General features: G+C 48.4%; 1 protein-coding gene across 2 annotated transcripts in view; it reads left to right on the top strand.

The window, feature by feature from the left end:
* Positions 1 to 19989, top strand: part of CHCHD6 (coiled-coil-helix-coiled-coil-helix domain containing 6) — a 110962-nt gene extending 90973 nt beyond the window's left edge. For both annotated transcript variants that reach the window (XM_035546665.1, XM_035546666.2), the window contains one exon: positions 19446 to 19989. In XM_035546665.1, the coding sequence (XP_035402558.1) occupies positions 19446 to 19469 (24 nt within the window). In that variant the 3' untranslated portion in view covers positions 19470 to 19989. The remainder of the gene's footprint in view (positions 1 to 19445) is intronic.
* The last annotated feature ends 5227 nt before the right edge of the window (positions 19990 to 25216 follow it).

Below are 25216 nucleotides of genomic sequence, written 5' to 3'. Positions count from 1 at the left end.
CGCCCATGGAGGCTGTGCCGGAGATAGGAGAAGTCCTTGGGGAACAAACAAACTACTACAACTCGGGCAGGATGGTATGTGACCTTGTGTGGGCTGCGGGGTGGAAGTGCTTCCAAAAAAGTGGTAGAAAGGATATGTCCAAAGTCGCTCTCACGTGTAACTTAGAGCATTCAGGATTTGTCCCTGGATATCCAGAGGTGAAAGGCTGCTGTGTTAACCCCCCTACTTCATCTCTTGCCTGGTCTGAAAATCCAGGTACTTTCGAGGAGCTGTTATTTGTATGACCTTCATGCATGAAACAGTTTCTCTTTTAAAATGTTTTTTCCCCTTTATCAGTTATTCATTGAAGAGTCTCTTTGCATCTGTAGAATTTTGAAGGGTAGCTATTATTTTACCATTTTAATTTTCCCAGCTGTTCAAATAATTGTTTTAACCTCTCAGTGTCTGGAAATGCTTTTCACATTCCTGTTTGCTCTGCGTTGTATTTCCTTGGTTTCATATTTTACATTACCAACAAACATTTTTCCCCATTCCACATGGCTCTTCTGCGACTTTCTTCTCTGTGGCTTTAGGGGTTGGTCTGAACAAGACCCTGGGAGTAAGGAACTTGTGAACGTCCACTGTGTGATACTGGCCTTTCACACCCTGCTTGTTGATTCTTTTTTTTTCTCCCCCTCACCCCAAGAGTGGAGTTCAGGACTTGCAGATCCCGTTAGGACCAGAACAATGGGGGATTATTCAGGGAGACCTTGCCACTGACCTCTCCGGGTGACATTTCACTGTATGTAGGGAAGAGACAGCAAAGTGCGGTGTGCCCAGCCCCGCGTGGTGCTCGGAGGGCGGCACTTTTTGTGTGCTGTCTGGGGCAAAACACTTTGTTTGGGTGAACCTCGAGAGCAGCAGGGCCTCATTTCATAGCATTGGTTTTCCTGTTTGTTTCTTTTTTTCCCCCCAATGACCATTGCTTTTCTTAAGCCTGTCTTTAATGGCCTTGCCACAGGGACAGAGGTGGAATTTGAAATGAAGTGATTATATCGTGATATTTTGGACGCATTGCCATAGTTTCTCTTGCATGCTTTTCTCACGTGTTCAGAAAGTTCCAAGAGGTGATTTATATTTGATCAAACTAAGCGTAAAACATCTGACTGCAAAACCTATCAATCTGATCCCATCTCTTTCTAGCCCTTTAATTAGGGAAGCCCTGCTGAAAAATGTACCCATCAGCTACTGAGAAATGGTGCATTCCTGGACCCTTGGTATAAATCTTGAGTTATCCAGGTGCCAAAATGCTGTCAGAACTGACAGATCTTAGAAAATACACCCACAGGCAGAACATTATCCATTATACTAGCACTGAGCAGTGGGCAGTAAGGAAAAATCAGCAGAGGATGTGTCTTTATCAACTTTAATTGGCTTTTCCCGTTGATAAAAATCAGGGTACCTGGCAAGGAAGAGAACCTATCTAGCAGTTTGATCTTTCCATCCCCGAGCTGAAGGGTGCAGTCCATCTCCACTGACGTGTGATGTGGACTTGTCTCAGCACAGCTCCTCGCAGTGCAGTGGAGTCTGCAACCTACAGAGAAGGCTGCCAGTCTGTCTGCGGTGAGTGACCGTGCTTAAACAAGCATGAAGAACGAATTACTCTGGATAAGTTGGATTTCGTCTGTGCTCTAGTTGCTTGAAATTTACTTTGAGAGAACCAAACTTAGTTAAAGTTTTCTTCGGGTCCTGGTTTAAAGAACTCCTGGACTGCGAGTAGCTGGGCTAGTGAAGGATGTGGGTAATGGATGTTCTGGTGTGAAAAGGAGACCCTGGACAAAGGGAAGCAGCAACTTTGCAGGAGCTACTGGATATGGCATATGTAGAGGTCTGGGGAATAGAAGAAGCTTCTGCTGGGTCATTTAGCACCGCAGGTTTATATGGGACTTTACATCAAAGACAGAGGAGTCAGCAGCTGCCTGCATTTCTCCTGGGAAAGCTCTTCTGCAGCCTTGTTGCAGCATCTTCCATTTTCTGAACGACATAAAAATGTTTCAGTTTTTCCTTGGCACTGCTTTCGTCTATTGCTATTAGATTTATGAAAGTTTTATTAGAGTAAATAATACAGTAAAGATGATTGCAAGTCTATTACTACACTAGTCTTTTTCTAGTTGATTAATGAGAATGACTCATTTCTTTATTTATGATCAATTTGGCAGTGTGTAGCACTTCTCTTGCTAAATTCTGCAGGGTTTCTCAACATGGCTTTATTTTAAGTTTCTATTCTGCTAAACCAAACTTGTCTATCTTATTTTCCGTAAATAATGGAAAACAGAAGTAAGTCCATTTGAAATAGATTGTTTACTGAGTGAACTTCATTGCGAAAGTTTCCTTTCCACGGTACCTGGTGGTCATAAGTCAGACTGTGCGACCGTCACAGGGCTTCAATCAAATAAATACCAGTTTAACCCTTGCATTTAAAACTTTTTTTAAAACACAATTTATGAATATTTATTATCCAGCCAAATGAAGGAACAGCCCAGCGTCCAAAGCTGGCTGCACAGAAATCCTGATGTCCATTGGCACGGGTGACTGCGATCTTCTGGAGCACATCTGCCGTGCCATGGTGGCACAAGCCTCCTGTGCCCTGGCTGTGCCAGCCACTGTGGTGCTGAGAAGCGATGGTGCAGCAGCAGGACAAGCCATGTGCCCAGGCTGTGGCTGGATCCTGCGCCCGCACAGCTCCAGCACCCCTCCGGACACATGCTGCCTACCTGAGCACAGCCTCTGCTCTCACCTGGGTGATGCAGTGCCCGGCCCAGGAGCATCCCCATCGGGGTAACTGGAGAGCCTGCCGCTGCGCAAGCTGTAAGAATATGATGGACCCTATGGAAGAAAAGTGTTGATTGTGTGGTTTTTTTCTTCCTTTCCCCCTTCCTTTTCCTAGCCATATGATAAGCAGCTACATAGTGACTTCTTGTGTTCAGAAGGTTTCTTTAGAAACTTGCAGCAAGTGGGAGGGAAGGATAACAAAGTCCATTCTGTTCCTCTAATTCAATCTGCCTATTTACAAGCCCAGCCCGTCAAGTATGTTGTCACTGTTCTTTGCAGCAAGAGGAAGACTGAAGCTTTAAAAGACTTCTGGAGGATATATACAAATCCATGTGAATAGCCTAAAGCGTGATAATTCACATGGTTTCCATGGATGCTGGCCATAACGCAGTGTGGGCAGTTCTGTTGTGCCGATGTAAATGCCGCAGCAGATTTACCAGGACGCAATAGTCCTGACTGCCGGCCCCAAACTCGTCCGTGGTGTTGCTGACCATCTTAAAACAGCTGTCCTGTACCTGGGCGAAAGAAGGGCTTCCTGGGTGTGCAGCCCAAAGAGAGGGGAAAGAGCTACAAGGTTTATTATGCATTATAAAATAATGATTACAGATGAAATATAACAGAGGAAAGAGATCAGGATTTTGACTTTTTTTTTTCCTTTTTTTTTCCTACAATAGCAAACTAAGCACCTAGGACAGCATCACCGTAATAACTCTAGGCCACCAAAGAAGTGTTTTTGCCAAGTCTGCAGTGTAAGTGCCTGCCACTGGATCCTTCTCAATCATTTCCTAAATGCCTGATGGCACCTGAGTGACCAGCTCCCCAACCACCTCCCGCTTTAAAGCGAGGCTGCCTGATTTTTCTATTTTTCTAAACCTTTTGCTCTCTTTTAATTGAGCACTGGGAGCCATTGTGTGCATAGTGCCGCAGGATCCTTGTCTTGTAAGGGCCTTGATAAATATGTATTGCGTTGTCAAGTGTTTGTACCTACTCTGCAGGTAGCAGCGGAGAAGCAAGCTGCGTACAGCTGAGAGTCGTCGCGTCTCCAGGGTCACTAAAAACAGGATGGCACGGGGGATTGTGGGGAGAGGAGCTGGGATAGCTGCCTTCAGCATCACCTGCTAATAAACCAGCTATTTATAGATCAGCTGAGGCTTTGTCAACTAGATTGTTAAATTAATATTTACGTACTGGCTTCATTGTCTTTCACGGAAAATCTCATTTGCATTAGTGCCTGGACAGAAGCGCAGCTCTCTGCGCTCCAGCTATATGTGTGCTTGATAGAAGTTTCTGCTTTGCATTGCGTGTAGGAAACCAGTCCTGATGGATTCTTGCTTTGCAAATCCTCTCCTCCCTGTAGCAGCGTTTTCCCATCTTTCTGTGCCACTCGTTTCGCGCAGGAAAGCTCACCTTTGTTCCCAAATGTCCGCAACTCATCATGAGGCTGATCTCGCTGGAGAGAGAGATGAGCAGCATTTCTGCATAGCAATTCCTAGTTAATCTCTGCCTCTCGGAGAGACCTGAGTTGTTGATGGCTTGTGGGTAATTTAATAACTAACAGACAAATAGGACGTATAGATTGTGGAAACTTAGCCCAGATGCAAAATCCCCCGTCCCTATTTGCATCTGTTTGAATGAATTTCGTTACAAAGGTTTGATTTTTACATTTCAGCACCAGTGAAACGGCAGCAAGAGGAGTCGCTGCTCAGTGAAGCTGCGTTGATCACAGCAGGCTCCACACCTGGCTAAGCAGTTTCAATCCCCCTGTGCGTGCGCCTGTGTGCCTTTCAAAAGGGAAGAGTAATCCACTTGCTAGACGCGTGTGCGTCTGTCTCGTAGTCCTTGGATGACCTTGAGCAGTCATTTAACCCGTGTTTATTTGCCCGTCTCTCCCTGGGCAGATATTGCTTCTGTGGGCTGGAGGGCTGAGGTTGAACGGGTGTCTCAGAGACGTGGACGAGAAGCGAGACGCGGGGTGTTCACAGTGGCTTTGCAGACAGCCGAGCGCCGTCCAGATTCACCTGCCTGTCTTGCTGCTTCTTGCTTCAAAGGCGTTTGGACACTTGGGCTGGGCGGGAGCTCAGAGGGCGGTCGGAGCAGGGCAGTGCTGCAGGCAGGTGTCACAGCCTGCGCCGAGCTTCTGCTTCTTAGCACTCACAAGGCTGCTGATGAGGTCCCATCCTGCTGGTGCTGTGTTACTCTCCCTTTGTCCTGCAAAGGGTCTAATGGTAGCCGTTCCTCTGACTCCTCTGCAGGCTCACCGGGCACCTCATTACCCCTTTTTGGAAGACAATGGTGCAACCCAGTTACCCTCTGTGCAGAGAGCGAGCCCATCTTCCCATGCCAGCCCAGCTACCTGAACGTTAGGGCTGAGAGAGCAGGCTGCAGTTCAGCTCTCCGGGTGCACAAAGCCCGTAATATTGCAACGGTATCACAGTACGTTCTGAAACCATTTGCCTTTTATTTATTTTTTTTAAGCTAGCAAAGCCTCAATTTCCTCGTGTTCAAGATCTCTTCTCTGGGCTCACGAGAGGGAGAGGGGCAGGCCAGCTGCGGCCACGGGGCTGGGAAACCCGGCACTTGGCTCCTTGGCACTCCAGCTCCCGTGGCTCGTCCCGTGCCCGTTTCCCCACTGCCTCTCCCTTTTTAACTTTAATTCCTGCCGAAGGCAGCACCTGATTCTTACATCACTCAGATCTGCCTGTTTTTTTCTGCCTTATGCTGATATTCGGGGGGAGATTGGGATGTGGTTTTCTGCAAAATGTCAAGGTCTTTTCCTAGAGAGCTGACAGGATAGGTGTTTTATATGTACACGGGCTATCGGGACTAGACATTCTTGCTCAGAAACATTGGCTGAGACAGACAGACATTCCTCCTGCCACAGAGAGGCAGGCAGGCACTCGCTGTTGCCAAGCCTTGAAGTATTTGGCATGTTTTCTTTTGCCCTAGTTTTGTAGAGTTGTTCCTGAAGTTTTGCAAATATATGAGAACCTTAGTTCTGTTTAAAAAATGAAAACAAAGTAAAAAATTATATTTCTCACCGTTTGCCTAGAAGGCAGCGGTCTGAGAACGTGACTCAGGTGCTTATAACCAGAAGGCAAATGAAATGACCCCAGAGCATTTCTGAACAGTTTTACAAGTCAACCGTGTGGTTTTGGGAGAGGTTCTGGCTTCTCTCTTGGGTTTTGAATATGTGAAGAGTGTGCAGTAGGGCTCATTTGCTCGAGTGAGAGAGTGTTTGCAGCTATGCAGGGGTTCCCACATCTGCGGCGTCCCCTGCAAGCAGTAACGAACCGACCGAAACAATCAGTCTCCCCAAATTAGAGGAGCCCTGCATTTCCAAATCTCGTTTGCATTCTAATTTGTGCTTTTTCAGTTGTTCCGCTTCCCAAGCTCTCCCTGCAAGCGTGTGGATCTCAGGCTCTGTACTTTTCAACGGGAGCCAAGATTTCATGTAGGAACATGATTCTGGGCGCCGGAGCTTTGACATTTCCGTGGTTATGTCATATACCAGCAGACTTCACGCGAGCTGGCAACACCATTTACGCGGAGTTGAACGCAGTTATTCACAGAGGGGGCCTGCTGGGCTCCGTGCCCCTTGGTGGATCTGTGGAGAAGACTCGGTGGCTGCTCTGTACATCGCAGGCCCGTGGCTTTGTCCCTCGGGAGAGGCACGCCGGGCTGGCGCGCTCACGCTGCTGGGCTGCTTCTATAGGCAGCCGCGGAGGCACGTGCCCTGGAAATTGCAGATGGATTCGTAGGCACACACTCGCACCTCTGCGTTGCCTGAGCGGAGGGGCACATGCAGTCAGCCTCCCACAACATAAAGGTTTCCAATAAAGCTGAAACACAGAGGTATTGTTTGTCCAATCGCTGGCAAATGCACAGAGCCATTGTGTGGGTCCTGAAAGCCTTGGCGCTTTATTCTCCGCAGACTGAATGGCAGCCGTGGGTAATAATAACACAAGATTAAAAAAGCCAACATTATAGGGGCATTTACAACCCGCTGAGAGAGTGAAATCTCAGCAAGGCTGAGCCGCGTCTCTAGTGATCTACGTTTTTACCGCTTGATAAGGAAATGATGGGCAGCTCGGGAGAAATGGCCACCGCGGGGCGGATGAAAGGGGAGCGGGTTGTCTGCTCAAACGCCGTGCTAAGAGCGGGACAAATGGAGCAGCTCTCTGCAAATCGAGGGACCGGCCTGTCCCCCGCGTGCTGGGTGGGCCGGGGTGTGTGTGTGTGCATTTATTTGCATGCCTGCCTTTCCTTTGCGGGGTGAAAAGCAAAGGCTGGCTGGCAGCACCGGGGCTGGGCTCGGTTTGTGCAATTCAGAGCCTGGTGCCTGCGGGCTCTTGGTCGGCATCGTCCGGGGATGGTGCTTTGGCAGCTGGGAGTAGATCCGCTGAAGGCTGTTGGTGTGTGAGAATATAGCTGTTGACCGATCGTGGTAAGAGACGGTGGGATTAGCCTTCCTCCTGCAGGAGCAGCCAGTCTTTTCTGTTAACTTCAATTCTCCGACACAATAAATACTGAGCTTTCTGAGTGTAAGCCTCAGTTTTCAGTCAGACAGCAGTGACATCCACCTTCCACAAGTTAAGCTCAGCTGACTGATACCATCTAACATGTGGAATTTAATTATTTTCAAAACAAACATGCCTAGAAACCCACCCTGCCTGTGGGGAAAAAAGAAAACCCGCACATTTTAACGGGCAGTTTCTTATATTAAAAGTCAAGCCTTTAATTCAGTGTTGGTTCTAGCAATTCTTTGACTCAAGTGTCTTACAAAGCTTTTTGTGTACATATATCAATCTGAACAGCTTTAAAAGACCCAGCTTCCCTCAGCACACACGTGGAAGTTGTGTTCAGTAAACCAGAGGCAGAGGACCAGCCTGTAGGAGCATCCTCTCCAGAAATGCCTAGGCTGCAGAGTAGTGATGAGGTATCAATGCCAGCTCTAACCGTGCTAGCTTGGTGTCACCAGCAGGCTAACCCTGGCAGCGCAGAGCCGTTGGAACGTGTGCTCACCTTTTCAGATGGGTTTTGGAGCTGCCTGCTGCTCAGCAGGGCTCACAGATGTGACCTTGGTCTTTGGTACTACCGATGGAGTGAGCGAAATGGCGGTAGGTGTTTTAAGGCTTGATGTAATAAAACACGTTTTAATAAGAATGCTTGCCTACCTGGCTAGGGCAGCTATGGTTCATGACTGCAGTTTTCCTTTCTAAAAACATTCTCTTCTGTTCATGTTTCTTGCTTTGCCTTGTGCCAGGCAGGGCGGCATGAAAGTTGCTGGGATCTGGGATTACCGAATGCTGTTTCTTGTGTGGGCATGGTGGGGATTCAGCAAGCCAGCCTGCTTCACAGAGTCCTTTACTTGGATTAATGAATCTGTCCCTGCCTCTGTTTCCCCCAAAGTAATGTGAAGGTACTTAGGTCGCAGGGATTTGTGAGCTTCTTTTTATATTGGCTATTTTTGGGGGGATGCAGTTCAGCTCGGAGGGCTCTGCGGAAGGGTGAAAGGTTTGAGGTGGTTTTGTTCCAATCCTGCTTGCAGAAAATTGGCAAATTCCTGCTTTAAATCTCTTTAAACACAAAATGTAAATACCCTTTGATTGCAGGGCATTTTTTTTCCTTCTCTCTTTTTGTCCCCTTTATCTCCTTTTACTTCCTTTGTTTTGTTTTTAATTTTCTTTTAAACACGACTTGTCTTAAGCTCTGAACCGTTCAGGTTGGGACCTGAGAGTTGCGCTGCGCTGGCACAGACCCGTGGAAGAAAGCTGTGGGCTTTTTGTTTCCACAGGTTGCAAGTATGAACTGAAACGCATGTTAATGGTAAGGCCTTTGTGGGAAGAGGGTGTAAAGAGGTGTTGAGTGACACTAGAAAAGAATGGCCTAGGAGGTGGGAAGAGAGGATGGAGCTAAAAGTAAATGTGATGCTTGCTTTTTGCCAAATCCTTTGCAGCAGAATTATGGACATATTCCCAGCTGACAGCTCCTCATCTCTCTTTCCCCCTCCCTTTTCTCTCTTCCCCCTCTGGGGCTACTCTTTTAGGATGAGTTAGTTCCAAGCAGACAATACTTTTCTAGCAGATAAATCGACACCTAAGCAGCTGTGCTGGTATCTATCATGAACAGACATGCTGCACGGTGAGGGAAGTTACAGGATGGGACCAGCATCATTTGTCATAAAGGGAAAAAAAATAAAAATTCTCCCCCTCCACTCGAGCGGTGTCCAGAAGACAAGCAAGCAGAACACTCAGAAACTGTCATTTTCTTTTCCAGTTCCTTAATACGTTGTAAAAAGCTCCAGTTAAACATTCCACCTCAGGTCCTGTTTGTAAAGGATGTGTTTTAGACAGATGGAAGCAGGTCTCTGTCCTGATGCAGATGCAGGACTATAAATCTGGAACGGAGAAGATGGGGAGATACTTATTTAGGAGGCTTTTGTGGTTTTTTTCCAGCATCTGGCACTCTACCAGGGCACCTTCTGAGGAGGGAAAGGGGCAGGCAGGAGCTAGAGAAACGCTGAGCTTGTTTATCACTTGGGAAAGGATTTTGATGTTGAAAGAAGGATTTGGGATTCATGTGTGGGGAGACGACTGGGAAATAAAGACGCGTCTCCCAGGGTTCGCCATTCTCCCTTTGTTTGCTCAGATCCGTGTGTAAGGTCGTAGGGCATCTGATCTGCACTCCTCTTAGTTGTGTTGGCGTTGTGGGACGCTGGTGGGCAGTTGCTCAGAGCAAATCCATCCCGCAGAAATTCTGACGGGGATGGTTCCTGCACGCAAGGCTTCGTGCGTGCTGCTGCCGGGTGTGCCTGTGGTTGGGCACCCGCGTGTAATTGCACGTCTGCATGTCTCCACGGCCCTTAAATCTGTCCGCAGCCTCTTCGGTCCTGTTCACACGCCGTGCCCAGCAGAGCGCCTGCCTGCCTGGCCCGCAGATCCTCTGCCCTGTGCCCTGGCAGCAGGGATGGCTTCCGCACGTCTGGGCTCCTTGGTGTTGTAAAAGGGGAGTGGCAGGGTGAAATATTTCGGGTTTATTGAGCGACTTCTGATATCTCTATCTCAGAGGTGTGGTTGAGCCATTTGGCTGTCTCAGTGCAGCTCGTTAACATCCCAGAACATCTCTTGTTTTTCTCCCTGGTTGCCTGAGCTTGGTGCAGGATTGTCAAATTGGTGCAGGCCAAACAACCAGACTTCTCTTCCTTGGGATCTAAGCAGATCTTGCAGCTCCTGCAACCAGGTATTTCAAGATATTTAAAGATTGCCAAGAGTTAGACATATAATTAATTCTTAAAAGTCTGATACTCGGATAGCATAAACGCCCAGTCAGCAACACTCAGCTGGTTGCAGTGGTGAGTCAAGGGGGCTGATTCTGCTCAAAAGTATTTCAGTTCCTGGTTTTGTACCTGGGCAGTTGAGGAAGGCTCCCTCTACATTCATTTATTTAATTAATTTGCCTGTAGTCTCTTTACTGTGACCCAAAACCAAGCAGAAGCTGTAACCCACAGCGATGTGCCAACAGGTGTGTGAAGTCGCAGTCCTCCCCCTGCTCCATCACAGCTGATTTTTGTCTCTTCTGCCAGAAGAAAAGGAGAGCGACATCTACACCCGTACGGGCGAGATGAATATGGCTATCACACAAATAAAATTACTGGCTGCCGAATAGCAACAGTTTAATGAAAATGTGAACTGTTAAACAAATAAAGCCGGTCAAGCTCATAATACTTCTGCGTGGAATTTCACTGTATTGCTGAGCAGAAATAGAATTAGACACAGAAAAAGGGTATCGGCAGAAGTCATCTCTGCCTGCCTCGCTGTGCTTGCTATATGAAACTGGAGTAGACAGGGGTGAGTGGATGTGGACTTGCTCCCCTTGACATGGAGAGGAAATCTCTTCATCCAGTGCAGGAATCTTCTAAAGCAAGGTGGAAAGGGACAGGTTAAAGCACTAGATTTCCTCTGAAACCTCAATGCAAATTGTACTGAGGGGATGGATCCCTTAAAGGCGTGATTTTCTTTCATTCTTTCATTTCCCATTTCTTTAGCATCTTCTGCTCATGTTATTGCACACTTGTGTGGTTGGTAAGTAGCATTGCTCTTATCTACAAGAAGGGAGACTCAGATGGGGATTTACCTACAGCTGCTGGGAGAAGTCTGACAGCAGAGCCCAGGACTCCCGCTCACGCCCTCCAGGCAGAGTTTACCTCGTTGTAGCTCAAGGGACAACTGCAAGGTTTGGTGGCATTCACAAGTGGCAGGTGAAATCCCCAGGAGGAGAACTGAACAAACACTCGAGTTCCCATCGAGGAGGCGCAGTGCCATGGCTGAGGGCTGTGAGCTGTTTTCAGCAGCTTTGTGCCTTGGCCCAAGGACTGGCCTGGTCTGTGCTTTCGTGTTCATGAAAATCCCCAGAGATAAGACGTGCTCAGTGGAACCAGTGCAAGGTGGCAGGCTGTTCCAGGGCGAGATCTGGAAATGCAAAACGCAGCACGTGAAGCTGAGATCAGCTTGTGAAGTTCCAGCAGTGAAGGAGCTGCTGTAGCTGCCTCCAAACCAAAAGCCATCCTCTTCTCCCAAGTGATGTGTTCAGTGTGACAAGTGAGGGGCAGGAGGTGAGGGGGGTGAACCCTAGGAGTTCAACCAGGGTTGCTCTTTCTGTCTCCATCTCTCTCTTTTCTTTTTCTTTTTCTTTTTTTTCCCTCTCGTCCTGGAGGCATTTCTTTGCAAGAAATCATGTCTGAGCTGGGCTTGGTCTCAGACTTGCACGGAGTCACCAGTGTGTTGAAGATGTATAGTGTCTGGGGCACACGAAGCTTTAATGAACTCTGGAATTAGAGATGTTGTTGTATGAGTTTGTGTTCGAAGTGTATTTATTTTTCTGGGTGACTTTGTGAAATTTCCTTGCACCAGATCTGTATCTTGCTGTCCTGCTGCCTTTACCTAATTTGTTTTCTTGTGTGTGTTACTGACATCCAGTGAAGTGTAATTTGTTTGAGAAGTGGTACTCGTAACAAGGATCCTGCTAGTAATCCCTGCTTTGAGTCCCTGTGTACACAATGTTCCAGGAGTAATTAAAGTCACAAACTTCAATCTTGAGGGATGCACGGGGGAAACCTGTCCTGAAATGAGGCTTGGCGTATCCGACTTCTATACTTCCGAGGCTCTTTGGAAGGATTTGCTATTTTTGTTCTAGGACTGAAGTAGATAAAAGTCTGACATCCTGAATTTACACGTCCTAACAACAGTGTTCATCAGTCAGTGTTGTTACCGTATCCTTTCTCTACGCTTTCTCTCTATTAATTTTCCTCAGTAGTCTGCAGGGATCGTTTGCTAGCTTGATTCAAATTCCTGCATTTTCCTGGCACCTTGTTTTGTACATCTCGCATCATGTACTTTCCATTTCTGTAATTCAGTTAATCTGAAGCACTGGAATGGCTTTGCAGGTATTTATTGCATCTCTTTCTTCCCCCTGATAGGAGGTAACAGGTCATTTATACAACTTAATCCAAAGTCTCTTGGTTTCTGGGATTATTTTTTTTTCCTTTTATTTTCCACCTGGTTATCCTGGGGCCTGGTGGCAAGAGCAGGAATGAGTACAGGGAAGGTGCCTTTTTTGTGTATGCTGTTTCGTTATGTTTTGCTCAGGGCACGGCTTGGCAGCTCCGCAGGTAAACTCCTGCAGCCAATTGTCCCCAGCCACAACGCTAATGTTGCCTGTCCTTAATTTTTGGATATGTCGGGCTTAGGGTTTGAAATAATGAAATTCTGTTGCATCAGTGAGTGCTTTTCCATTCCTTTTGGCTCTGGAAACGGATATTCACAGTTGGGTGAAGTTCATTTTAATTCTTACAAAACCAGAGCTGAATTTGTACAAGTTCCCGTTGTTCCGCTTTGGAAATGCGCTCCGCGTCCTGGAGCTCGTCCTCCCTCCTGGGGACTACTCCACGAGCTTGCAAAACGCGAGGGGTGCCTCCAGCTGTGGAGCAGAGGGGTGCCCAGGGTTATCTCCCTTTCCCCGTGCATTCCTGTCTCCCAGCTTGTTGCAGAAGTGCGGCATTGTGCTGGCAGTGTGTACCTTCTGATGGGGACAGATAGCGGGATGTAATTACCACCCCCGAGGCAGAATCGTTATGCCGGCTGTAAAGAGAGAGGGTCGCAGTCCTAAAGGGAAATGATTTTAAAGCAATCTTGACCAAGTCTAGTGGAGCCATTTCAGACCACTTAAAACTGAGCCAGTCCTTCACGGCACTTGTGATATGTTCTCTTTATGCGGCGAGAGGCGATGGGACTAACACTCGTCGAGGGATAAAGGAAATCTCTGATAAACTGCAGCACCGGCTTGGGCAAGCGGGGCGTGCCGCCGTGGGGGAAAGGCGCAGATGGTGCCCAGCCTCGATTGTTATTGCTCTTGATACTGATTTGGAAAAATGCAAGGCACTCGCAGAAGCAATAAGACGGTACTTGTGCAGTCTGCCACCCCGGGCTCCCCGTGCTGCACGAGCTGTCCCCGTGCCCCGAGGCCGGGCGCCTGCAGGTGGGAGCGGGTCGCTCCCGCTTCCCGAGCAGGCAGCTGTGCGCGCGGGTCCTGTCCCGAGATCAAAGCCAAGCTGCTCGTGCATGTGCTGCTGGTTTGCCTCGGACGTTCAGGCTTCAAACGTGCCCTGAGTTACGAGGCAAATGAGGTCAGAGGTTGTTCAGTAGCAAATACCGCTTCGTGTTTTCGTGGAAGGCAGAGTTCAGCGTCCTTCGGCACGCGGTGGAGCTGTGGGCAGCAGCAAGCGGAGGAGAGATGCTGTGGCTGAGCCGATGGCCGTGGCAGTCAGCAGCTGCACGTCTTTCGGAGGGGCATGGGCAGGTCTGCTGGGATCAGCCCGGCCCTGAAAAGCAGGCACCTCTCCGCAGAAGCGATTTTCTTAATTTCAGCTCTTTACGGAGGCTGGATAGCCAGGGCTGTGTGGGTTAGCCAAGCTCTGAGCCAGTACCCAGGAGAGCAAGAACAACTAGCAGTGAAATGCTCCATGTCTGATTTTCATCCTTTGAGCTCCTGTGTAATTTTATTGGAAAACAAAAATTGTTTAAATAATGGAACAGACCCAATGAAATTGTGCAGCGATGCAGAAGGGGCGAGGAAGGGTTATTTCCCTTCTTGCCGTTACTTTTCTCCTCCTGCCTCGCCTCCCAAACATGGGTGGAATCTGCATGGCAGGCGCCGGCAACATCAGCCCGGCCCGGTGGCTTTTCTTAACGGTGAGAATGAGATTAAATGCAATTAACATCGATCGAACAAAAACCCGTCCTCAGTCTGTACGCTGATTAATTAACAGCCATCCTTTCGGCAGTGACCCTCCGCAGAAGGGTGTTTGTTCCTCCTGGCCCCGCTATTTTCCAGCACATGTCCAAAATCAAAAGAGCCAAGCGTTGCCTTCCTTGCTCCCTGCTGTGGCGGCCGGGGCTCGCGGCTCAGCGGGGAGGTGCAGCCCCCAGCTGGGCTGATTTTTCCTGCAGCCTGGGGACTGCCGAGCTGCTCAGTCGGTGGCAAAACATTTCCTGTTAAGCAAGGCTAATGACGGGAGCTCTCTCCGAGTTAGAACAATGATCAGAACAATCGGCTGGAGGAAATCGATGTTGTAATGCATGAACAAACAGGTGAGTCTCAGAACAGCCAGAGATGAGCCGTGCTAGAAAATAACTTGCGATGCCGGCAGTGCGGAGCGATGGGAGGCGTCAGGGCAGAGCAAAGCAAACAGCGTGGCGGCTCTCCTGAGTCAAGAGAGAACAAGGAGCGGGGAGGCGACCAGAAAAGCTGTTTCTCTTTCTCGCGCTCTGTTTGTGGGGCGTGTGGACTGGGGGACTTCCACGTGAAAGCACTCTCTGGGGCGTTCTGACAGCACGTCCTGCAAGCGTGTTGGAAGGCGCCTTCGCCGCCGGTAGGCTGACTTTGAAGGCACCATCTGGGGAAGTAGCCAAGAAGTCATCGGGTGAACTTCTCTGCTTTGCAAAGCTATTAACACCAGCACAGAGAAGAGGGAAGACAAAACTCTCTTCATAGCTTTTTGAATTAATGCTTTTTGTTGCTGCCAGGCATGCTGCTGCCCCTTCGTATTCCAAACCCAAGGACAGCAAGTGTTGGGCTCCTGAAGGATGAGGGAGACAGAGCGGCTTTTCTGCGCGATAGCTATATGGCATGGAAGTGCTGGGATCCATTAGTCAGCACAGCTGCTCTGCAAAATAGCCAATACCGGGCGTGTAACAGAACAAATTGCACATAACCGAAAAATACCTACAGCATACATCACAACAAAGTGACTCAAATGTCCCTTGCAATGCGTCGGGGTGCTAATAGCCACACAACAAATGCCTTCCCCAGCTGAAAGGCCTTGAACACCCGCCTTAGGACAGGTGAGGATTGTTGTAGTTTGTTAGTGCCTCTTCCCAAACTAACAGAGGTGCAGAAGTTGGGCGGTCATGTTCCTGAAGTCGTGTGCCAACAGGTATTCTGGTTTTGAGAAAGCTGCCTGCGCATGGTGGAGAGCTAGGAACTACGGAGATTAATTTCTACTTTGTCACTGACACTCCGAGTGCACGGCGTCATTTGTCATGGGGATCTGCCTTCTGATTTCCTTGTAGCTATGCAGAGCCCATATGTGTGAGCGCCCTGGTGTGACTGCTTGAAGGAACATTAGAACAAAGGTATGGTATTCGCTGGAGGAGACCTGCAGGGTTTGCCCCTGTGAGACTGAAGGCTGGGTAAATAAATACATCTTCGCACAGCTGAGGCTTGGCAAACAGCATCCTTGGCAAACCCAGGGGGAGGAATTTCTTCAAGGCCTGGCTTTTGGGGAGGAAGGTTCCTCCTCGAGGCTGAGAGCTGAGGCGCAGGGCAAGGCAGCGGGAGGCGGAGAGGACGCTGGGCAGCCCGAGCTCTGGTGCTGGGATGTCGCTGACAGCAAAGGAGGAGGAACACGAGAGTGGTGCATTGAAAAATCTTCTCGCTGAGACTCACTGGCCCTGAGGCCGCTGCTCTCCCATATGGGAGAAGGACGGTGCTGGGCTTTGACTGGGCTCCCTTCTCAGCGGGGTGGAACGTGGAGCAGATGTGCTTTCTGAGTTTGACCCTTCCTCCTCACTCAGCTGGAACCAGCCCTGGAAAGCTACCGGCTTCCCCGCAGCTGCTGCGAAGTGGCGGCTGTGTGAGCTGAGCAGCAAGCCAGCTCTGACCGCGGTCAGTTCAAAACCAGGGTTTCACAGGGCTGGAAGAGCGTGGGTTGGTGCCTCGGGTTCCTGCTTGCCAGGAGAGGCGTGGAGGAGGTCGCTGCCTGCCCTCCAGCTGGACTGGCTCTCGGGGCTGAGCAGCTTGCCATGTCTGTTTTACTGCAGCCACAGCTGTGACGAATTGCCTCGAACCCCTTTGTATGAACACAGTTCTTGTGTGTAGAGGCGCTGGAGTTCCTCACGCCTGGAACCTGGTCTCTGCCTGGTGTTGCATTGGCAGTGGCATCAAAAATAATCTGTCCTCCCTGTGCAAGAAGGGCAGCATCCCCTCTCATCAGTGAGCGCAGTGCACCCTCTAAGGCTTTCTGAGACTGCAGCAGAGACAGCTACCTGCCAGCTGTGGGGCAGCTCCGTCGTGATGCATCTCTCAACTTCAGGCTGAGCCTCAACTTGATTAATTGGGAGCATCCCGTCGTGTGAGAACAGCTCTTGGTTGCAAGCTGCCTGGGCTTGCTGCACATGCAACTTGGCTGGTGCATACCTAAAGATAAGGGCGTGTAGTAGAGGAAAGGCTTCTCCTTCCCTTTCTGGGCTCCTCCTGCCCAAGGTAAGTGTTGTGGCAGTCCATTGGCATCTTGCATGGAGGGTTCCACCACCAAGGGGTGCCGAATCTGTATCTGCATGGCTGCAGAGCTAGCTGGAAATGAAACGCTGGTGTAAACGGCTGGCTTAGTGAAGAGTTGGTCTAGGCTTGGAGATGTGGCGTCCTTCCATGCTATTACGCAGCGTGCGAGGCATGAAATCAACACCACTGTGCTTTTAGGTAGTTAGCCACAGGTTTATGAACTGATGGCCCAGGAACAGTGAAAACAATTACGTGCATATGGTAACGAGCATATTCTTATACGATATGCTAACAGACCACGAGGCCTTCAGAGCTTCCTCTGTGCAGTGTGCAGCAGCTGTGCGACACTCAGCGGTGGCTGGCAGAGGAGACCTCTGGTCTCTGCCTCTGGCCCCCACGTTGTTAGCTCATACTGGTGCCTGCCCTGCCCAGAACGGGCAAGAACGGGCCCCTGCCAGGCAGGATGGCAGTGGTCTACATGGACTTGGCAAATGCTGTGAGATCTGGGTTGGCATCTGAGCCAAAAAGTCCGAAACAGCTGGGAAGTCACCCCCTGTGCAGTCCGTGGTGCGCTGGGAGCGCTCCAGTTCCCGAGAAATGCCAACCTCCCCGAGCACTCTGTGCCCTGAGGAGGGAAGGGAAATTCATCAGTCACTCCATCCAGCGCAGGCTGGACTTTGAGGCAGTTGGATCTGGCCGCTACTGGGAGCAGCGTGGGCTGATTGACGGTATCGTTACCTGCATCCTTCGTTCACAGAAACTTTCCTTGGTGCGAGCTGCACGGCAGGAAATTGGTGTCTCGCCTGTCTGGCATCTCATCAGCTCTGGGTCCAGCGCACACTGTGCGAAAGGTTTTCAGAAAGCTTAGTCATCCAAAGTGAGACGGAGCCTGGTGTTTCTGCAGGAGGAGGGTTTGTGAGCCTCCAGCTGGACGTGTCCCCAGTACGTGGATGGGCTGGGCTGGAAAGAATTGATTGAGGTTAAGTGCTGGCTCTTGGCATTTTCTCCTGAAACAAGTAAAAGAATGTAGTTATGATTAAGAACATGAAATTGTGTAACTGTGCTTTTTTTTTAAGAAAAAATTACTTGAAAGAAAAGGCTTTAGTGCCTTCTATAAGGGTTAACGGCAGAGTGGCCACATCAGTGGCTTTGTCACAAAACGTAGCGTTCCTTGACACTTAACTGAAGTGTTACAGTGTGAATGCAGCAAATTACTGTATTGCAAAATTGATTGTGAGTTGTTGCTGCTTTGCTCATTACAATTTGTGTGAATGCTGTTGGAGTTTTTAAAATGTATTGCTCTGTGCAAAACTTTTAAGTCAGTAATGATGAGAAAAATTACCTGGGAAATTAGAGTCAGTTGAGTAATATTGATGGTTCATTTGTCAGATTTCTGGATAAGCTTTGTCTAAATAATTTGGCAAACAATTTTCTCTTAATTCTCAAATCCTTTGAAGCTTTTCCATTTCATTGTTGTTAGAGACAGGGCTGTCTTTGGAGATGCATGGTCAATGTAGGCTGAATACGCTGACTTCGCAGGTGTAAGGCACTGAATATCAGCCTGCTGTGCAGAAGTAGCCTAGATGACACCCTCACCTTCTGATAGATATTGCCGAGTGTGGTAGCAGCATTAATCTGTGATGTTCTCCGTTCTGATTCACTTTCAAGGAAGCACAGCCTCTTTCCTAAGAAAGTCTTGTTACACAAGGAGTAGAACGAGCACCAGTCCAGCCCTAGGCAGCTGGGTGACGAAATCACATGCAGCTAACCCTGTGGTCATCTGTCTGTAGTTGGCTTTAGCAAGGTGCTATGAATGTGGGTAAGTACTCTCTGCTCTGTCTTCCATTTTGGAAGCGTATCTAGCCAGAGCATGAGAAGAAGGCAGCAAGCTGATGGGATCACCCTATGCGATTCTCCTGTTTGTGTCGCTACACCAGCAGGTCGTTGTTACAAAGGAGTCGGTGCTGCCCCATGAGAGCTGATTACCTGGGGTTTGAGGTAGGGTCCAATGTTGATACCACAGATCGCCAGTGGGGAGAGGCGTTACAGCTGATGCCACGTGTGTGCTCGTCCACAGGTGATGGTGCTATTGGATTGATTTCTTTGAATTTTTAGGAGTGAGAAGATAAAATAGGATGAGACCATAGCTAGCTCTGCAACCTCCATCTTAAAAGGTCTAAAGCCTCTTGCTTCTAGCCCCAGAAAGTCCACAGCTCTGAACAGATACCTGCAGGATCTGAGGAGTTATCACTTACAACAGAGGCGATTGCTGTGAGGACAAAGCAGACATGAGTTTACTTTGAATTTTCGAAGGGTTTGGGTCTTAAGAAGAAGACTCTCAGTAGGGTAGTCTCTGGGTCCCTCTTTTCTGGTCCTGCTCCAAGTGTTGGGATGAGAAGTGTGTGCATGTTTGGCAGCAGCTAATCAAAGTGCTCCCCTGTCCTGCTGAGGCTGGGACTTAGAGCTATGTTTACTCCTGGTTAGCCGAGTCTGTGGCCTTTCCTGCTGTAGGCCATCAGATTTATAAGTCCTAAGCATTTACAACTGACCATATATTCTAGTTCACAGGATCAGTCTTGCCTTTGATATCATGACCTACTCTCTTGCTTCTACAGTCCTCTGTCCCCCTGAGTGTCTTATTGTGCTTTGCAGAAGGCAATACCTGATAAATTTTCTGAGGGATTCTCTGTAGTCTCACCCCAGCCAGCATCGCTCCTTTGTTCCTGAAAGAAGCAGTCCAAGGTCAACAGCCGCATAGCTAACTTGCTGCCTTTTCCTTTGTCTCCTTTTCCTTCCAGGAGCTGTTAGTTAACTCTGGATAAATGTCAGCCGCCAAAGAGCAGAGGACAGGGACCACAGACGCCTTTGGAAGGCCCAGCACCCTTCTGGATAGACGCTGACCAAAACCGGTGCCTTCTGCCCTTCACGGTCCAAGACAACGACGTGATTCCTCTTCTAATTGCCTGCATGTATTGGTCTCGGTGGATGCTTCTGGAGTTGGGAGGAAGGTCCTGGGAGAGGGGAACACTATTGCTTCCTTTTTTTATTGTAATACAATGCAAAAAGCTGTCTTGACCCCAGCACAGCTTATAGCTTGGAGGTTTGCCCCGCACAGGCCTAGTTCACCCTGTGCTAGCTTTTGTTTCACCAACCCATGTCTGAGTTTCAAGAGCTGTTATCTTTGTCCATTTGCTCCAGAAAAAGGGGTCTGAAATACTTGGAAATAACCCTGACTGGCCTGTTGGGATTAACTGTTCCTAGCATGCTCCCATTGGTTACACCAGCAGGCTTGTTTCTTCCCTTCTAAAGTTCCCTCCTAAACAATAAAGTGTTTAATGGTCACTGCGTGCTGTGAGATGCTTTCAGTCCCATGAGTTTGTAGATTGCCATTTTCTGCCTCCTACCTGTGCCAACAAAAACTCCCACCAAGTGTGGGGAATAGAACTATTTCCAGTCGTAGTTTATAAATCACAGAACTCGTTCATTTTGGTCTCAGGCTGAATGAATTTGGCTTATTTGAAAGTACTTGGAAGAGTGCAAAGTCCTGGCTGGTGTTGGTGAATCATACTGAAAAACCCTTTTCCTGCTGAATGCAGAGCCCTAGTTATCTTTCTTTGCACCAACTCTTGTGCACAGCTCCTCCTTTCTCTGCCGCGAAACACATCCCTTTCAGCCTTGTGCTGGTTTTGTGCCCTCTGTGTGGAGCCGAGGCACAGCGGGAGCTGTGTGTGTCTGACTTCTCATCCTCCAAGAGGTAGGTGCAACAGATTTGCTAAAGACCTGTCAGCAAAACAGGGGAGCAGGTCTAGCTTGGTAACTTCATCCCCTTTCTCTGGCTGTGGCCTCTCCTCCATTTGGCAGTTTGCTGCTCGTGTCCTCTTTGTAGCTGACAGATTCTGAAGAACGTGAACGTGAATTTTTGGAGGTCATGTCAGAGTTGAAGGCAGTGTTTATGAAAATGGATGAGGGGGGCTGAGAACTGTTTTCTCTGTTACATTCTGCTTTGTCTCTTTCCTTTATGCAGCAGTTTAGAGCTTCGTATCTTTGTTGAAGCAACAAAATTCCTTTCCTTCTTCTGGAGCATTGATGCCACAACTCTCTCCTTCCTCAGAAGTGTTTGCCTACCCATGGCTCATCGTTAGTCTCAGATCTTGCGAAAGTTCCAGCTTTTTGTCACTGTGCGGGTCAAACTTGCTGTCCCCAAAGGAAGAAAGAGAAGTTTCCAAACCAAAGTAGGGCACTTTGTACACTCACACCTGATGTAGCAGCATTGGGTGGGCTTCTGCTGTGGCTGCCATGCTGGCTTTTGGATCCGCTTGTGATAGTCAGGTTCTGCAGAGCCGCAGGACTTCTGACACTGCGTGTGGAAATTTGGAGCAGCAAGGCCTGTCACTGACTAAATTTTAAATTATTGTTGGTCTGAACAGAAAAATACCTATTTTGTCTCTTCCTCATTTTCCTCTTACCCCCATCCAGTGTTGCTTTGGCATGAGTTATTTGCATGTCATTATTTCAGCTGCCCTAAATTGGGGGGGACTGTGATGCCAGGGCTGATTATGTGGCGGCGCTGGACAATTTTCTCTGTTAGGCAACTGTAATACATTTCCATGTTCTTTTATAATGAGCTTTATTTACCAAATTGGCAATTCCTCTGTTGAGAAATAACTGATTACAGCATTCAGGGAGTTGCTGTCATCTCAAGATATGCAGGTGTCTGTGGAACATAAACAGATGTGATCGTTCAGACAGTGAACTCAATTGATAGAGGGTAGGGGAAAAAAATCAGCCATAAAATCATAAATGTAACATCTCCAGCTAATGTTGGCCAGGTGCACTGTGGCTGTTTTGCAGACCAGCAAGGACAGAGTGGCACTCTCAGGCCATCCAGCACCTCCAGACGAGAGACCGCTTGATTATTAGTTGAAAATACACCTCTTGCACATCATCCCACTTCAGTACTGGCTTGCCTAACCCTCAGCCTCTGGTGGCTTCTGAGGTCAGAAGTTAGTTCATCGTGTAGCCTTAGAGTTGGAAAATCCTGTCCGGCCATGCTAGGTTTGATTTTGGATACTCTCTGATGAACGTCTACAAACTTCCTGGTGATCCTGTGTTGTGGGGATTTTGGTCCTGTCTGCCTTCCAGGCAGCCCCTTCCTTTGGTGTTGCATAGGGCCCATGAGTGGTTTTGTTGCTGCTGTTGCCCTGATCGTCAGCTTAAATATCTGAGCCTCGGGAGAAACATGATGAGGAGAGATGTCAATAGGAAACTGCCAAAGATGAGAGTCAATTTGTGGAGCCTTAGAAGCCACCTGAGTAAAAAATCTACAGGTAGCACAGCTTTGAGTGTATTTTTTTCCCCTGCTACTATTCTTACTCTTTTTTTCCCCTGCTACCGTATTACTGAGGCCCTTGCAAAGAAGGAAGAAGCCCCACATCTGCTCTTAAGCTCCCTCTCCTTCTGTTTCTCCTTGACTGCTTGTTGGATATCCAGAGCATTTTTTTTTCCATGCAGGATTGTGACAGCAGGTGTCAGTTACATTCCAGAGTAGCAGAGATCGTTATTCCTGGTGCCTGGTGGCCAGTGTTGAATAGATGTCCTTATCACACAGCCACCGTCACAGTTGGCGTTAGTGGGAAGCTTGGACAACAAGGATAAGCACGGGCTGAGTCTTTTGTAGAAGCTGAATTGGAGGCAGTTCCCTCCAAGGCAAGTTTGAGGTGGGGTACGGGCAGTGAGCCACACTGCTGTCTGTGCTGCACGTGCTGGATGAAAAGGAGCTCTTTCGTGCCCAGGAATATCCGTGACCTTTTCCACCTACTAAAACCCAAACTGCCCAATGCCAGATGCAGTTCAGCTCGATGCTCCATTCAGCCAAACAGCTGCATGTCCATTTTGCCTGCTCGGTTTTTGCAGTTCTGTGTGCAAATTGGGTAATTGTGTGTACGAATGCATCCAGTAATTCATCTGCAGTGTGCACAATTGTGGTAATTTCATGTAAAAATACAGGTTTTCAGAGTGCCTGCTTTACAAGTAGGAATTGTTTTAAAACTGGCCAGATGAATGAAGGAACAACCTTTTTATTTGTGCATAATTTCTTGGTGTTGTGGGAAGGAAAAAGAACACAAACAACAAAGTTAGAGGAGATAGAGCAAATAACAGAACTGATAGAAATTTTCCAGTAGGCTTCAATAGCTTTTTAAATGAAACATTCAACAAGCACTTTGAGATTCCAGCGTGCAAGGACATCTCAGGCTCTCTAACCACCAAATTTGTGATCTTGCATATAAACACAACCCATTGCCTCCTGTTGTTAATATTTCACACTTGGCTTTGCAAGATGTTTTATCTAATATCCTCTCTGCATTCAGGCTTCTACCAACTCTGCCTTGTCCACAACAAGAGAGGCTGGAGGAGGAAGGCAATTGCCAAGCGTGTCTGTAATCTATGTAGGAGGGTTTTGTGTAGCTGTAGGGGGAGAAGAGTAAGTCTCATTTCTTATTTTATAGTCTGCTGAATCCTGTGATCTCGTGCTGTGCGCTCCTTTCCTAGGCAGAATTTTTCCATTTGTCTTTCGGGTTGTTGTTATTTTTTATTTCCAAACTGGTTAAAAGTGTTTGTCTGTAGCTTGTCGCTAAATTGTTTACGTCTGATTCCCTTAAAACACTTCATTGCCAGCCTTCTGTGCATCTCGGGACCACGTTCTTCAGTTTGCCTGGTTACTTGGTCTTTTCAGGTTAGAAGCAGTATCGATACAAGGACTCTCCTCTCCTCTCCTCTCCTTCCTTCCCAATGCCTCTAACAGCTGCTGTAATTAGATGCACCTGCTTAAAATACAGCCTACAACTGCGACAGCTCTTTCTGCCACCCCAGGGAGCTGTCGCACCCTTTTCTCTTTTCAGCTGGCGCAGCACCCCAGGAAACTTGTGGCAGCCTGATGGGCTGTTCAGAGCCCTGCGGGTCCGTAGCCCCACACCTGCTCTCCTTTTTAGTTTTATATTTTTATTTTTATTGTCCTTGGAGGAGATGGATGTGATATTCCTGCACCAGTTCTCATGACCTCCTTATCTGTCAGCCTTATCACTCTGCTCTTTGTGCACGCCTTGGCTTCCCGTCACTTCCCCAGGTCTCCTAGGCTGATGTGCTGGGAGACTGAAGGGTGATGTGGACTGAAGTGATTAGCCTGGACCAGTAGTCGTCTGCGTGCTGAGCTTGTTCAGGGCAGTAATGATGCCCCTCCGCCTCCCGCCCGGTGTTAATTACGCCGGCAGAGTGGTAGTTGCACAGCCTGGGGCAAAGCTAGAGGGAGCAAACGGAGCAGCTGTTGGTCTCAGGAGGGCTCCATGTCAAAAGTGCCTTGAATTTAATGACACACGTGCTCTTTTCAGACTTTTTACAGAGGTCAGCAAGCACTTGGCAAAGAACTTTCCTTTGTCATCCTGCTCGGGAGAGCAGCAAACAAAGTTTAGTTTCCAAGTGAAAGATGAAATCAGCTGCTCCCTCCGGGGCGTGTAACAAGCTGCACCTGAAGCTGGTTTCCCCTTGCAAATGGCCTAAATTAGATGTTCTTCCTGCTCTCCCTCGGCGGAGGAGCTTGTGCTTGATCCAGCAGTTCCTTTTGTGCAAAGTATTATGAGATGTTTGCTGATAGTGCTTGTCTTACTGCCCCTGCAAGGCTCTATGTAGAATGAAGGACTTGTTGCTGAGGGACTGGGGGGGGAGTTTGGGCTCCTGCCTTGCCCACTCCTTTGTTTTCAGGAAATTTGTTTATAAATAAATACAATTTCTGCTATCTTTGGGACAGATTTACTAATTAACATGAGCTCAATCAAAGCCCATTGGCTTACAAAGGTCTTTTTGGAGACTTAGGATCCGCTCACCTTCTTATGGATCCATTAAATTCAATTTTAAATTTCAAAATCCTCCTTGAATATTGAGTTAACATTGGGTTGATAGCTGTGGAGGAAGTTGTCTTCGTCTCCTATCTCCTACTGCTAACATTTACAGCAAACTGGTGCATGCAGCTAAGTACATTTCCAATTTTTTTCTGTACAGATATATATATTTTTTTTAGTTATCATCACTATTTAAGGTCAGAAAAAAACAGTGGGTCACCCAGGCTGCCAAGTAGGACATGACCTAGGGCTCGGAGCAGCTCTAGGAAGCATTGTTCAGCCTCGGCTTTCTGAGCATCACATTGGAAACTCGGAATCCTTTTGGGTTCTCTGCTGCTTGGCCTTTTAAATGTCTGGTTTCTGTAGCAGTAAGGACTCATTTCCGTGGGCTGTTCCTGCTCTGGGGCAGCTGCTGCTTTCCAAGAGCCCCATGCAAGCAGCTGTGTGCTATCTTGGGTACGCCTTGACCGATTGCATCCTTAACCTGCGTACGTATTCTGAGGTGTGTGAGTGGAGAACTCAAACCCTGCAGGCAACGAGAGCACCCCCGGTGCTGGGGTAAGCTCAGCTCTCGTGCCGTGAGGCTGCCCGGAGCCCCGCTCCGAGGGGCTGCTGCTCGCGGGTGCGGGACACGAGGGGCTCTGTTCTGCCGCGTGGTGCTGGGCACTCGCCGAGGT

This window comes from Cygnus atratus, chromosome 10, assembly GCF_013377495.2.
Source record: "Cygnus atratus isolate AKBS03 ecotype Queensland, Australia chromosome 10, CAtr_DNAZoo_HiC_assembly, whole genome shotgun sequence".
NCBI classification, from domain to species: Eukaryota; Metazoa; Chordata; class Aves; order Anseriformes; family Anatidae; genus Cygnus; species Cygnus atratus.
The sequence above is the reverse complement of the archived record's forward strand: the minus strand, read 5'-3'. Positions and strand labels throughout refer to the sequence as shown.